This window comes from Lepidochelys kempii, chromosome 27 (assembly GCF_965140265.1).
Source record: "Lepidochelys kempii isolate rLepKem1 chromosome 27, rLepKem1.hap2, whole genome shotgun sequence".
In the NCBI taxonomy this organism is placed as follows: domain Eukaryota; kingdom Metazoa; phylum Chordata; order Testudines; family Cheloniidae; genus Lepidochelys; species Lepidochelys kempii.
In genome coordinates, this window is record NC_133282.1 from 17,476,086 (window position 1) to 17,490,383 (window position 14,298).

The 14,298-nt window shown below is 56.7% G+C and overlaps 2 protein-coding genes across 2 annotated transcripts; both read left to right on the forward strand.

Moving 5' to 3' along the window:
• Positions 1 to 308: 308 nt before the first annotated feature.
• Positions 309 to 3,387, forward strand: EIF1 (eukaryotic translation initiation factor 1). Its single transcript, XM_073325685.1, has 4 exons — positions 309 to 506; positions 885 to 1,048; positions 1,852 to 1,953; positions 3,167 to 3,387. The coding sequence occupies exons 1-4, from the start codon at positions 476 to 478 to the stop codon at positions 3,209 to 3,211; spliced, it is 342 nt and encodes a 113-aa protein (XP_073181786.1). The 5' UTR covers positions 309 to 475; the 3' UTR covers positions 3,212 to 3,387.
• An 8,213-nt stretch (positions 3,388 to 11,600) lies between these two features.
• On the forward strand, positions 11,601 to 13,818 carry GAST (gastrin). The gene is made up of 3 exons (XM_073326200.1): positions 11,601 to 11,663; positions 12,855 to 13,070; positions 13,548 to 13,818. Exons 2-3 carry the CDS (start codon positions 12,857 to 12,859, stop codon positions 13,670 to 13,672), a joined length of 339 nt encoding a protein of 112 aa, XP_073182301.1. The 5' UTR covers positions 11,601 to 11,663; positions 12,855 to 12,856; the 3' UTR covers positions 13,673 to 13,818.
• Positions 13,819 to 14,298: the final 480 nt, after the last annotated feature.

Consider the following 14,298-nt stretch of genomic DNA (forward strand, 5'->3'; position numbering starts at 1 on the left):
GACGGAGAGGGTGGGGGAGGGGCTGGGGCTCGCTGCGGGGCTCGGGAAGGGAGACAAGGCCCCGGCTCCCCTCCCCCACCCTGCGGCCCTGACCCACTAAGGCCACTCCCGTCCCATTGCGCATGCTCCAGGCCGCACCCCTCAACGCGCAGGCGCCAAGCGCCGTCCCGGGCCCCAGTGCGCACGCGCCCGGCCCCACCCCTGCCAGTCAGGCCGCGGCTCCCCCTCCGTGCGCGGTGACGTGTCCCGCCCCAGGCCAATCGCAGCCCTCGCTTCCCGTGCGCGCTGGCGTCACAAGGGGCGGCTATATAAGCCGGCGGCGCCGGTCCCGCCCCCCTGACACGGTCTCGAGCCGCCACAGCGAGAGCATCACCCTCCCGAGAGAGACCCGCTCGAGCCGCTGCCGCCCTCGCCGCCCGGCCGCCGCCCGCCCGCTCCCGCCGCCGCCTCCACCGAGGGAAGGGAAGCGTATCGTATGTCCGCTATCCAGAACCTCCACTCCTTCGGTGAGGGGGCGGGGCCGGCGCGCGGGGGGGGCGGGGGCCCGGCCGCTGGCGCTCGCGGGGGGTTGGGGGCGGGGCCTCGCGGTGGCGCAGTTTCTAGTCCCCGGGTCGCTGCGTCAGCGGGGGGGGGCGGGCTCTGCCGTGACCGACGCAGCCGCCGTCCAATGGCGAGCGCTGTTTCGATGGCGTCGGGGTTTTTTTTTTTTTCTTTTTCGGGCGGGGCAGGACTGGCGCAATCCCCGGGGAAGGGCGGGGCCTGCGGGCTCCGTTTCTCTCCCCCCCCTCTGATGTCACGGCCCCGTGACTCGCCGGTGACGTCACGAGCCCGGCCCCCGCGCGGGCGGGGGGGGTCAGCGGGGCTCACGCGCGCTCTCCCCCCAGACCCCTTTGCTGATGCAAGTAAGGGTGATGACTTGCTCCCCGGCGGCACTGAGGACTACATCCATATAAGGATCCAGCAGCGCAACGGCCGCAAAACCCTCACCACTGTCCAGGGCATCGCGGATGATTACGATAAAAAGAAACTGGTGAAGGCCTTCAAGAAGGTGGGGGCTGGCCCGGGGGGGGGGCTTAGCCGGGGGGGGTTAACTGGGGGGGGGGGCTCCCATGGGGAGCGGGGCGGGGGGGAATTCGGTTAACTGGGGGGGGCTCCCATGGGGAGCGGGGCGGGGGGTTTACTGGGCAGTGGGGGAGGGGGAGGCTCCCATGGGGAGCGGGGGGGGTTTACTGGGCAGTGGGGGAGGGGGAGGCTCCCATGGGCAGTGGGGGAGGCTCCCATGGGCAGTGGGGGGGGTTTACTGGGCAGTGGGGGAGGGGGAGGCTCCTGGGGGGGGGGGGTTTACTGGGCAGTGGGGGAGGGGGAGGCTCCTGGGGGGGGGGGGTTTACTGGGCAGTGGGGGAGGGGGAGGCTCCTGGGGGGGGTGGGTTTACTGGGCAGAGGGGGAGGGGAGGGTTTTAATGAGCAGTGGGGTGGAGGGGGCCTGCCGGGGGGGTGGGGAGGGGGGTTGCTGCCTTGCAGGGGGTGGTGAAGCTGGAATGCTACCAAACTAATGGGGGGGCTTGAAAGTGCGTGGATGAGCTGACTGGCAGGGGCACATGAGGATGAAAACTGGCCTGTAGAGCTGCTGTCAAACTGGAGTCTCAAGCCTCTGAGGCTAATAGTTGCAAAGCTTTGATATTAAAAAAAAAAAAAAAACTAAGTTCCAGGAACTGGTCAAAGTCCATAGATTTCTTATGTTTCCATGTGGAAAGATGACCCTGTATGGTATGGCGGGTGCCTGCATTATGGGACAGGCCGATATCTGGCCTGCACTGCATTTTTGCCAAAATATGGTTTCTCTACTCATAGAAATTTGCTTGCAATGGTACTGTGATTGAACACCCTGAATATGGAGAAGTGATTCAGCTGCAAGGTGACCAGCGCAAGAACATATGCCAGTTCCTCATAGAGGTATGACGTTCCTTTCTAGAATTTGTGCTCCAGCACTTAACAGATGGTATTCACTGTAACTTTATCAACCTTAGTATAATTTCTTTACAATTAAAGAGATGCCTCCATTTGCTGTGGTTTAATGAGGTGTTAGTTTTGGATCTGATATTTTCTGATACCAAAAGGTAGAATAAGAATCAGAAATGTGGAGAGGTATTCAAGAAATTGCCTGCATTTTTCTCAAACTGTGTATTGCTTATAATGTTCATGCATTTCATAGAATCATAGAATCTCAGGGTGGGAAGGGACCCCAGAAGGTCATCTAGTCCAACCCCCTGCTCGAAGCAGGACCAATTCCCAGTTAAATCATCCCAGCCAGGGCTTTGTCAAGCTTGACCTTAAAAACCTCTAAGGAAGGAGATTCTACCACCTCCCTAGGTAACGCATTCCAGTGTTTCACCACCCTCTTAGTGAAAAAGTTTTTCCTAATATCCAATCTAAACCTCCCCCACTGCAACTTGAGACCATTACTCCTCGTTCTGTCATCTGCTACCATTGAGAACAGTCTAGAGCCATCCTCTTTGGAACCCCCTTTCAGGTAGTTGAAAGCAGCTATCAAATCCCCCCTCATTCTTCTCTTCTGCAGGCTAAACAATCCCAGCTCCCTCAGCCTCTCCTCATAAGTCATGTGTTCCAGACCCCTAATCATTTTTGTTGCCCTTCGCTGGACTCTCTCCAATTTATCCACATCCTTCTTGTAGTGTGGGGCCCAAAACTGGACACAGTACTCCAGATGAGGCCTCACCAATGTCGAATAGAGGGGAACGATCATGTCCCTCGATCTGCTGGCTATGCCCCTACTTATACATCCCAAAATGCCATTGGCCTTCTTGGCAACAAGGGCACACTGCTGACTCATATCCAGCTTCTCGTCCACTGTCACCCCTAGGTCCTTTTCCGCAGAACTGCTGCCTAGCCATTCGGTCCCTAGTCTGTAGCTGTGCATTGGGTTCTTCTGTCCCAAGTGCAGGACCCTGCACTTATCCTTATTGAACCTCATCAGATTTCTTTTGGCCCAATCCTCCATTTCTAGGGACTCAGTCTAGTTCTTGATGTCGTAGCTTTGTGCTTCCTTGGTGACAGGAGCTTTGGAAATTTAGCCAGTATCTGAATGTCAGAGGTTCACCAGGTTAGTGTTCTGTAAGGCATGTTCATGTCTTTTTTTTTTTCACAGATTGGTTTGGCTAAAGACGACCAGCTGAAGGTCCATGGGTTTTAAGTGCCAGTGGGTCTCTGACGCTTTAAGTGAGAGGACTGCCTTGCGATGAGTAAAATCCCCTTCTGTCCCTTGTCATAAGTTTAAAGCCAGCTGGATTGTGTAATGTAACCATCTGAAGCCTGCTGTTTTAGTCTGGACTAGTGTAACTCAGCGATGTAATAAACTGGCAAGAGCCATGCTGTCTCGTCTTGCTGTCCCTCATTTAAACCGAGGTAAATCAGGCAGTGTCCAGCCTGAAGCTAAAAATAACCAGAAGTTTGTGTTAAGTCCAGGGACTCAACAAGTCTGTCCAGAGACTCTGTCTGAATCTCTCTTCAGTCCAGCTTCCTTTCCATTTAAATGGACTTTAATACTTGAGGTGCCTAAACGCATGAGGCACCAAACATGAGCTGTGACACTGAATGGGGAAATAGCATCCTGTAGGCAGGGCTTGCTTCTGGAGGTGTTGTGGTCTAGGCACAAACTGACTGACCAAGAAGAGTAACTGAAGAAATCTGCCTTAGGAGATACCTGGAAGATTGGCTTCTCCAAGGCTGAATGTCTCGACCTCAGGCCAAGTCAGCTGTTGGTATCATTAAACCCAAAGATACAGGGTAGAGTGATCAAAGGAAACATTACCTTGGGTTAAACTTTTGACAAGGGATCAATTTTTGGATCATTGTAGATAGAGCTGCAGAGCTTACATGTTACTAGTAACTGCTGCCCAATGCCCTGTGAAGCAACAGATTCTTCGTTTCAGTTTTAATGTTGTATGTAATGTATTTAAACCCTTATTTAAATAAAAATGGTTTTCAAAAACACCTGCCTGGTGGATTCAATTTCCTGTTTGAGCCAGAGGGGCTCTAGTTGCTGCTGTTCTAAGTTTGGGGCCATGTATAACTTATGCTAGTCAGCCAATTGGCTTGCTCTACTGGGGCTGAGGGTGGAAAATGACAGATGTGACTTACCAAAGTCTAGGTGGCTTCCTTTGTTGCATCAGCCATTGCTGTGCAAACATCTGGACAACCTTTCCTGGTGAGTTGCTCGGATGGGATTTCTATGAAAAGTTAAAAGAAAAGGAGGACTTGTGGCACCTTAGAGACTAACCAATTTATTAGAGCATAAGCTTTCGTGAGCTACAGCTCACTTCATCCCTTCAACTGCCAGGCTCCTGGCTCAGCCTGGCAGTTGCCTCACACCACCGAGGAGGGATGTTTAACCCTAAAGGGGAGAGAGAAAGATGGAGGTTGTGTTGGGGGTGGCACAGAGTCAGCTCTACTTACCTGGAACAGGTACAATCTAAGGCAGAACTAGGAGCTGTCCACGTTTTGCCTGACTTGTTTAAATTACACCCATGTCTGACTGGCTTTCCTGAAACAGCCCTTTGATCTCAGGCCTGTTTTCCAGTGGGGTGCTCTGCCTGCTTTACAAACCTCTCCTGAGAGACTTGGTCACAGTTACGCAAAGCAGCAGGGAATCTTACAAAAGCAGTGAGTTAGAACAATGACTTTCTGTTCCTAGGGGGAATGACTATAAAGGGTGTGTGCTTGGGCCAGGATTGAAATAGGGCAGGAGATGTTCATAATTCATTTGGTTGAAGGGCTGGGATGGTCTTCACTCAGCTGCACCTGCGCACAAAATCACTGATGCAATAGCCACCTCTGTGCCCTGTGCTTTAATTGATGGAACAGAAGAAAAATATTCTCATGCTAAAGCGAACGGGTTGGGAGAGTTTGAAGTGGCAAGAACTAGTCTTAACACAGGGTAGCTACTATGCAAATGAGCTTTTATGGGGTAAATTACTTATTTCTAGAGCACCTGTCATGCGACTGAGCATGGTGATTGCTCAGTCCTTGCCCCACTGACATCTGGTAGCTTTACTTATCCATCCTTGTGAGATCCCTGCAATGCAGAGAGCCCAGCAAGCACTGAGAGGCTAAAGGCCTCCTGGAGTCTGGGATAAGGACACTTGTCAAGTTCAAGTAACTTTTATGTATTAAAATATATCTAGCACCATCACCAGTGTTAAGCTGCAGCTGGGAGTTTGGCGGAATGATGAGTATAGCCCTGGTCCCCTTCCCTCTTCGAGCTCAGACAGTCACGTGTAGTCTGAAGGGAACAGCTTGGTGTAAGCTCAGTAGCTTGTCTCACCAATGGAAGTTGGTCCAACAAAAGATATGATTTCTCTTGGACTAACATGGCTACAACAGGTTTCAGAGTAACAGCCGTGTTAGTCTGTATTCGCAAAAAGAAAAGGAGTACTGTGCATCCGATGAAGTGAGCTGTAGCTCACGAAAGCTCATGCTCAAATAAATTGGTTAGTCTCTAAGGTGCCACAAGTCCTCCTTTTTGTGGCTACAACAGTGCATATTTTAACCTTCCTCCCTTGGGGGCCCTGCTTGGGGGAGGAGGAGACCTGCCTAGGGGGGCTGTAAGGCTCTGTCTCCATTGGGTGTTTGATCCCTGCTAAGTACAAATGGTGGGTGCAGTTTTCCTGGGGTTGGGAAATGAGATGCACCCCATGGTGGTAACTTGACTGCACAAGTGTGAAATCAGGTCTCCCAGTGACATGTGTGCCCCCCCAAATGCGAGGTTTTCATGTAAGAGTAACGTATGGCTGCCAGACATGAACTTCAGGGAAATGGCTCACTGTTACTAATAACCTCTTCCAGGGAAAAACCACTGGGCTGGGGCTCTTGTTGACACTGCTTTCTGATCTATAAAGAAAGCATAGAAGGTCTTCGTTAAGGGCTTTTCACCTTTAGAAATTCAGGTCTTTCATGAGGTGGAGAGAAGTGATCTTAAGCTTGACTGTTTAAAACTCTACCTCAGAGTCTGGCTTCATTTAAGTCAATGGGACTCAGTGCTCATAAAAGCCTGTTCTCCTCACTGTGAAGCCCGAGCCATGATCCCTTCTGGCAATGCTGATCCTGATTCTGCTGCCGAGCTTCCCTGCTGCAAAAATCAGATACGTCAGTTAGGGCTTAGCTCCATGGGAAAGGGAGTCCAGTTATACCGGTATAATTAAACTGATAGAGCTACACTGGTCTAACTCCCATGTAGACGCTCTTATTCCTGTATAAGGGGCTTTCTGGGGGGGGTTTCGTTTGAACCCTTTTCCAAGTGACAGCAAGTTTCCCCTTTAGACAAGGCCTTAGACATGGGCTCCAGTGCTGCTGTTCCAACACAAGAGGGAGCCACTTGCACACCGGAAGAGAGGAATTCTGGGACTTGATTTTCATGTCCACTCTGATCCCCTACACCTGGGTCTGTGCTCTGTCAACCTGTCTGGGGAGAGGGACCAGGCTGGCTGCTTTTGCTACCGAGGGCCTCTGGGAACTCACCAAATGGGGACAGTGCAGGTGGCCAAATATTTACTTCCCTGCTGATGAACCAAGGGGAAATAAGTGTCACTCCTCAGATGCATCCAGTATCACAGGGACTTTCCAGCGAAAATTGACAGAGGGTGACAGCAGCACTTGACTCAAGATCAGCGGAAAGGCTTATTTAGCCCAGATCAGCAGCATTAGGGGCCGCTAATTGCAGAACAATTTGTTTGTTGCCTGTAGGAAACGCTCCAGGGAGCAAGCCATCGATTGGGGCGAAGCATGAGCACTTGATACCTTCCCCGCCAGGTAGATCCTGTTTGCCCTGGGAGCCAAACGGGAAGGGATTTGTTTAAAGAATGTTTGCGCTGCTCGGAGCCTGTTCTGAATGAGGCCACCTCCAGATGAGTTAGGGGGCAAGCTGTGAACCTCCCAGGATGCACCCAAGCCAGTGGCAGTATCCTTGGCCATTAGCTACCCAGCGATACCTGCTTTAGCTTGGCACGTCAGCGGGCTTTTCTTCCTGACCTTAGCTGTGGGTCAGCTCATATCTTAATGCACAGGCAGAGCCAGAGGCTGGGAGCCCATCTTCTGTTCCTGGGTCTTTGTCTCACCCTGGAAAAGAGGCTTCATCTCCCTATGCTGTTCTGTGAGGATAGTGATACTGCCCCACCTCAGAGGGGCTGGTGACATCTCTCGTCTTAGCCCGATCCCTTTTCACAGCACCTGGCTTTGGCTGCACCCAGCTGTGTGTCTAGCACCGCAGCCGGATCTGTCTCCAGTCTTTAGTTTAAATGAGCTCCAAATCCAGCTGCTGCGGACACGCTCGTTAGCAGTCCAGGTTAGTGTCATGCCTTGCAAACACCATGGAAATGGGGAAACTGCTCTGAGAATTGGTAACATACCAGTCCTGGGAGCAGAGCAGAGACGTGCACCAAGACAGATGCCCATTCAGACTATTGCCTCCCATGTCCTGAGTCTGCCTGGAGCTTTTCTCCCTAATCCCCCCCAAGTTAACACCTCTTCACCCCTCCACCCGATCCAATTGCCAAGCCTCTAATATCCGTGTGGGGAAGGACACAAGTTAATGCACGTGGGCAGCCCTGCCACCTGCGACCCCGTGGTCTGTAACTTCTCCAGAATCCCAGGCAAGCCCTTGTCTCTTTGGCCAGGTCCCTTAAAAGCGGGGAGGAGGCCCTCAAACAGCGTAGCGTCGATCGTGAGGGCTAAACAGGCAAAACCAGGCCACTATTTTTCTTCCTCACGTGTGCTCCAGTGAGAGGCCCTGTCCCAGCGAAGTACCTCACTTAGGGCAGTGTGCAAACACAGCACACGCCTTGAGGGGATGAGCCTGGAGCTGAAGAGAGGCTGGAGGATTGCAAAGCAACGAGCTGCGCGGCCCTGGCCGTCAGGCTGGGAATGAGCCACGAGGCCTGGCACTTCCCTTAATGGCGCCTTCAGCCGCAGCTGGCATCTGGTGGTGGTGGGGGCTGAAGGATGGGTCTCCGCAGAGGACGGGGGAGGAATTCAGGCTAAACAATGGTTGTAGCAAAAAACAAAATCCCTCTCTGGTGGCACAGCTGTGGGTGAAATCCTGCCCCCACCGACTTCAAAGGGGCTTTGCGCTGAGTGGCTCCAGGCTTGGCGAGTGAACGGCCCACCCCCGCTCTCCATCACTGCTTCCTTCAAGGGCTCAGCGTCTCCTTACACCCGCGCCAAATGAGTGGCAGGACAAGCAGCTGGCTGGAATCTTGCCCTGGTCTCTGATCCATGGGAGCAGCGAGTGTGCGGCAGACCAGGGTGGCCCAAAGGCCTGGGGGGGCCGTTCCTCGCCGTGGCGGGTGTGGCCATGGGGGCGCTAGCGAGCAGCCGGCTCGCTGGGCACAGGTGAGCACGGGGCAGCTTTGCAAACCCCTGGCTGTGTCCTTTAGCGGGTTGCGTCAGGGCAGCTGGGCAGCAAGCGATTCCCTGCGTTCGGAGGCGGGTTTGTCCTGCATGTGAGCAGGGCGGGCACCTGGCAGGGCGGGCTTGTACCACTGACTGGGCACAATGCAGGCCCAGCCGACACCCCGTTGGTGTCCAGCGTGTGACATGGGGGTGTGGCAATGGCAGGCAGTTGTCTCATGGGGCCGGTGCCCACAGCCTACTGCCCCCACTTTCCCGGCAGCCTCTGCAGAGAGGCGGAGGAGGGATGGGGTCCCAGAGGCTGTGTTGGATCATATTAAAGAAGTTCTGTATTAAAATCACAAATGAGTTTGATTCCCCAGAGTTTAAATTCCAGGGTATTACTAATTAAGAGGTCTCTTGGTTTTTGGTACTTTCTCTCCCTCTCTGTGTGAAACTTGCAAGCTGCTAACTGTGTTAGTACATTCTAAGACAGAGTCTGTTCTCAAAGCAATTCACAGAGAGAGAGACTCAAAACAATACTCTGTAACAACAGAAACGGCACCCAGAGACTCCCCACCCTTTTGTTGTATTAACAATTGTGATTAAAATAGAGATAGAGGATGTATGTGGATGGATGCTTGGTGTGGATAATAACTGAATGATCAGGGAGGTGCCAGCCTAAGAATCCAGTGTCCATCGGCTGAAGAAGGCGTCAAGTGGAAATAACCAGAGGACGCCCCCGCCCCGGAGGGCAGACTGGAATCCACCCAACAGCCTCAAGGATGGGAGAACCAAAGAACAAGATAACATCTTGGAGCCGTCAGGAATGTGCTATCTGCTGATTGATTCAGCAACAGCATGATGAAGCAATTCCCATAGACTGGCATAGGAAGAAATTCCTATAAAAATAGACTCTAAAAAGTGAGAACTTTGGGGTCTGATTCTGCAAACCAACTTCCAGGAGCATCAGATGAGCATCTGACAAGGCCCTGCTCCCTCCTCATGTCCAGGCCACCTGGCCAGTGGCTTGGCATGAGCAACTCTAAGGCTGGTAACTATGATAACAACCTTGCAGAACCTGTGTTTGTATGAATGAATGTGTGACTAAATATGAGATTGAATGGCATGTTATAGCTATAACTAACTGCTTACTATGATTCTTTCTGTATTCACAATAAATGTGGTATTTTGCCTTTTTCCCTTTAATAAGATCCTGCTGGTTTTTATTTTATTGGTACAACAGCTGCGCTCACTCCAGAACCAGAGGGAGGAAGGGAGCTGGGGAAACACACGTCACACGCTGGCTGCTCACACTGGGGCCCTTCCCCCCCACCCTCTGCCCCCCCGCCCCCGCTCCCGTGGTGATTAAGTGCACGGCTGGCGGCGGTGCACCGACCGGTGGGTGCTCTGCGGTTTGTGGGCTCCTAGCACCCACCTGGGAGCAGCTCCAGGGGCTTCGCTCCGCGTCGATTCTCTAAACAGTTGCGTGGCTGTAAGTGTGTGGCTCACCCATTGATTGCCAGAGTCAACAGGCCCCCGGCTGCCTTGAGTCCTTAAAAACGACCATTTGAAAAGGTCGCTGGGGAATTAAAAGCTCATCTAGGGCTGAGCCCACCACCCCATCAGCTCCCAAAGGCTGCTCTGCTTCGCAGGGTGCCCCGCCCTGCAGGCTCCTCGCCGGCTGCCCTGTGTGGTGCTGGGCTGACGGAGGGGCTCTGGTGTGGGCGTTTCATGCCCGGCGTGGACTGAAATCACCGGGGGCAGGTGGGTTTGTCACGCTAGAAAACACTTTCCTAGTGGCAGCCTGCTCGGCACCCTAGTGCTCACTAGCGCCCCCCCCCATAGCCCCCACCGCCCCCCTCATGGAGCGTGGACGCCGGCGGGACCCACCACTGGAGCCCCCGGACAACGCACCGGGTTGGGGGGGCTGCAGTAACAAACCCACTTTGTTCCCAGGCAGCCAAGTGACCAGGGACACATGTGAGCCACCCCCTGTGCTCGAGGGGCACATGCTTCCATTCCTGCCCTAATGGTGCTTGGCATAAACCCCCCTCTTTGTGGGCCCAGGGCACCTAGCCCAGCCCCCCCCCCCCCGGCTCACCCTGCACACGCCAGGAAGCAGCCAGCCTGCCACAGGGCACAGCAAACTAAACGCTGCCGTGGGTGTGCACAGCCGCACCGCCTTGGGGCCCGAGCCAGGCTGACGCGAGCTTGGGGGTGGGGGGGCAGGCGGGGGTTTGCACAAGGGTTCTGGTCCAATGCCTGGTCCCCACCCCTTACCCACTGCTCCCCACAGTGCCCGGTGGGTGGCTTCGCCTCGCCAGCTCTGGGACACGCCAGGCACGTGAGCCATGGTGCCCTATTTCGCCGGGGGGGTGGCCGGAGCTCAGTGGCCGCAGAAGCGCTGCCTGGCTGCGAGTGGCGTGCGGGGGTTGGCCACGAGCCGGCGCATGGCACTGCTCAGCGGATTGGAGCAGGTGCCCCCTGCTTTTGCCTTTGCCCAGGACACCTGGGTCCGTGCCACTGCAGGGACATGTTACTGCACCCAGCTGAGCCAGGCCTTATGGCTCAGCTGACCCACACAGCCATGGACCCCCGCGGATGGGCGTCCTGCCGCCCCTGCTGAGGGCCCCGCCCTGCGCCCTGAAGACGTGGCCTGGCTCAGCTGGGTGGGGACAGGGAGCTGGGGTGGTTCCCTGTTGCGGGGGGAGGGGGGGGAGTTAACCTGCCATGGGGCCCCCTTTGCCGGGAAAGAAGGCAGTGTGGCTCAGTGGGTACCTGGGATTAGCCATCAGGCCACCTAGGGGCGCTTCTGGCTTGGCCCCTGCTGGCGGGGTGGCCTTTGGCAGCTCTCACAGCCTCTTTTCTCAGCCCTGGCTTGGCGATTTGGGAGGGGTGAGAGGGAAGCATCCAGCACAATTCCCCTCCCCCACTCATCTCACTGGGAGGGGAGCACTTGGGCCCCACTCTAATGGCCCCTGCCTGGCCACAGCCTGACGGGCCTTTCGGGATGGCCCAGCCGAGCTGCGTGACGCCCCCTTCCCCACGCAGCGCGGCACATGGCCTGTGACTCCCTCTGCACAGCCGGGGGGGCGGAGTTGGGGAGTCCAAAGGCGGGGCTTCCTCCCATGGGGGTGGAGCCTAGCCCCTGCACCACCTTTAAAAAGCAGGGGCTTGTCCCCTGGCTTGACAGAGGTGAAAATCTACCCAGAGGTGACACCTGATTCCTTTGTCTGCTCGCTGCCGCCCGACTCCAGCAGGTGAGAGCGCTCGGGCGCCCAGTGCACGCTTGTGGGGGGGTCTCATGGCCTTGGGGCACTCGTGCTGTTGGGCACCTTTGTGCCGCACGCTGCCTCTCGGGGCTCCTTTAGCTCCCGGCCCATGTGTGCTGCCCTGCTTCCCCACCCCAGCTACTTGTGTCACTGGCAACTGGCCAGTTCCCTAGGTCTCTGGCTGGTTCAAGGCAGGTGCAAAATCCTGCTGATGGGGCAAAGGGAGGTGCTGAGCTCCCCCTCCCCTCCCCCGACCCCATGTGTCAGCTTGCCAGGGGCTGGCTGCTTAGCCCACAACCTGGCAACTGGCCCGTGCCTTGGTGAGGGTGAAAACGGACCAGGCATAAGCCATTAGCTGCAAAGGCAGAGATGGGCCAGGCCTGGCAGCTCATTCTCCAGGGACCAGGGCACGCTTGGCCCCTGCAGGGCCCCTCTCGTGTGCTGGGGCTCCCAGCTCCTCCCTACGGCTGGCCACAGCCCGCTGGCCAGCTCCTCCCTCTGCTGCAGCCTACAGTTGCCTCGAGCTCCCTTTGCCTGGTGCTGCCCCGGCCCTGGCTTGGTGTGAGCTGGTCAGCTGCGGGCACCAACACCCCCGCTGCTAGTGTGTGGAGTGGGCTGGGACGGGGGCACAGACCCAGGGGGACTGCACGTGTCACTCCTCACACCATGGCGTCTGGGCTTGCTCTGAAAGCTCCTGGCACTGATTGGGGGGACCCTGCCCTGACTCTGCCTGGATCAGCCAGGGAGGGGCTCTATGCCTGGGGCAAACTCACCCCCACTCTGCCCATCAGGAGTGCCTGATACCCTGCTGTATTTGACCCACACATCACCAAGTGTGTGTGTCACTGGGAGGGGAGGTGGGGGGGGCCTCTGTCCGCCCTGGCCGGGGGGAGCAGGTTATGGGGCCATCTTAGGGCGTTGCCAAGTGTGAGGCACAAAGCGCAGGCCGGGGACGAGCTTTGGGCTGGGCCCAAAGTGCCAGCACCCCCCAGCCCAGCCACCTGTGGGCACCCTGCCCTGGGTCCTGAAGCAAGAGCTGAGCGCGCCCTCAGCTGGGCAGCCTGACCTGGGCTGGTGAGCCCCAGCCCTGCAGCCACCCCTCACCGCTCTCGGGGAGGCTGCTGCGGCACGACACTGTCCCAGCACCAGCCCCCAGCAGCCCCGTCTCCTCCCTTGCAGCCATGAAGGTGGAGCTGTGCCTGCTGCTTGCCGTCCTTGCGACCCCCGGCCTCGCCAGGCCAGACGCCCGCCAGCTGGGCAGCGCGCCAGGCCCTGAGGAGCTGGCCCGGAGCAGCAGCGGGCCTGACCCTGACCCTGTCCGGAGAGACTTGCTCGGGGCCCTGTCTCAAGACCAGAAGCACCTCATGGCCAAATTCCTGCCCCACATCTATGCAGGTAGGAGCTGCAGTGGGGGCCAGGCACATGCCAATCCTGGCCCTTAAAGCCCTTTTGTAATTGCATGCCTGACCCCCTCCTCCTCCTGGCTGTTAAACCCTCTTGTATCACTCGCCCCACACACAGGGGCCCCTGGAGCCTCCACTGCTGGGCAGCCACCTCTGGGGTGGGACACGGCTGCTGTTTACACACCCTGTGATAGTTTAGGGCAGGACATGGAGGATTCCACCCCACTGCGGGGAGGAGGCAGGTTGGCTGCCCCACCCCGATGCTGCTGGGCTGCGGTTCAGCTCAGGAGAGCATTGCCCACGCTTGGCCATTCCCTCACTGCTGTCTTCAGGTCACCGGGGGGCTAAACAGCTGACGGGGTTGCCCCTGCCAGGCCCCCCCCAGGGCACTTTAGTGCAGGTTAAGGGGTGAAGCCAGCTGGCTCTGGGCAGGGGGGTTAACCGGGGTCTCTGTTCCCGCTCCCGGCAGAGCTGGCAAACCGGGAGGGCCACTGGTACAAGGACAACGCCCTGGGCCCCCTGCACGACCGCGATTATCCCGGCTGGATGGACTTCGGGCGCAGGAGCCTGCCCGCTTCCAATGAGGCCGCCTAGAGGAGCAGCAACCTAGGTGGCCTGGCTCCGCCCTGCCAGAGGGGGCGGGGCCAACACAGCAGGCTCCGCCCTGTTACAGAGTTTGAAGCATCTCGCCCTTGATCTTGTCTTGAAAGCCTTTGGCTGCTGCTCCCCAATAAAATCTGCTCCATGTAGCCCATGCGGTGACTGTTCTCAGATGCAATTAGGCCACAGCAGGACACCTGGGTTCTGCCACGTCCCCTCCCAGGGCTGGACGAGCGGCTTTAGGGGCTGAGGACACAGCTGTAAAAGGCAGCCGGCGGCTGTTCGGGCAGCGTTCCCACACACCCCAGGCAGGGCAGCTGATGTCTAGGCCGTCAGCCCCACCTGGGTGCCCCGGGGGGTTTTGCTCTCCCTCTGAGCTGGACCCAACTCATGGGGGCGCTGGGACCAAGAACTGGCTTCCACCCAGAGACTCCCCGCCCTGCTTTGCTCCTGGGAGGGGATGGGGATGGGCAGCTCTGCCCCCACAGGATCATGGTGGAGCGAGGAGTCAACGGGGGACAGCGGGTGTTTGCTGGGCTCAGCTCGCTCCGGGCAGGCAACTGCAAGCGCCCTAGGCCACCTCGCCTCCTTGGCAGAGGCCACAGGGCACAGCAAACTAA

What these genes read in the sequence shown, in the direction of transcription:
- EIF1 (XM_073325685.1), top strand. Translation starts at nt 476, where the DNA reads ATGTCCGCTATCCAGAACCTCCACTCCTTCG. An exon ending in CCAGAACCTCCACTCCTTCG is followed by an intron (nt 507 to 884) that starts GTGAGGGGGCGG and finishes CTCTCCCCCCAG; the next exon opens with ACCCCTTTGCTGATGCAAGT. An exon ending in TGGTGAAGGCCTTCAAGAAG is followed by an intron (nt 1,049 to 1,851) that starts GTGGGGGCTGGC and finishes CTCTACTCATAG; the next exon opens with AAATTTGCTTGCAATGGTAC.
- GAST (XM_073326200.1), top strand. Translation starts at nt 12,857, where the DNA reads ATGAAGGTGGAGCTGTGCCTGCTGCTTGCCGTCCTTGCGACCCCCGGC. An exon ending in CCTGCCCCACATCTATGCAG is followed by an intron (nt 13,071 to 13,547) that starts GTAGGAGCTGCA and finishes CGCTCCCGGCAG; the next exon opens with AGCTGGCAAACCGGGAGGGC.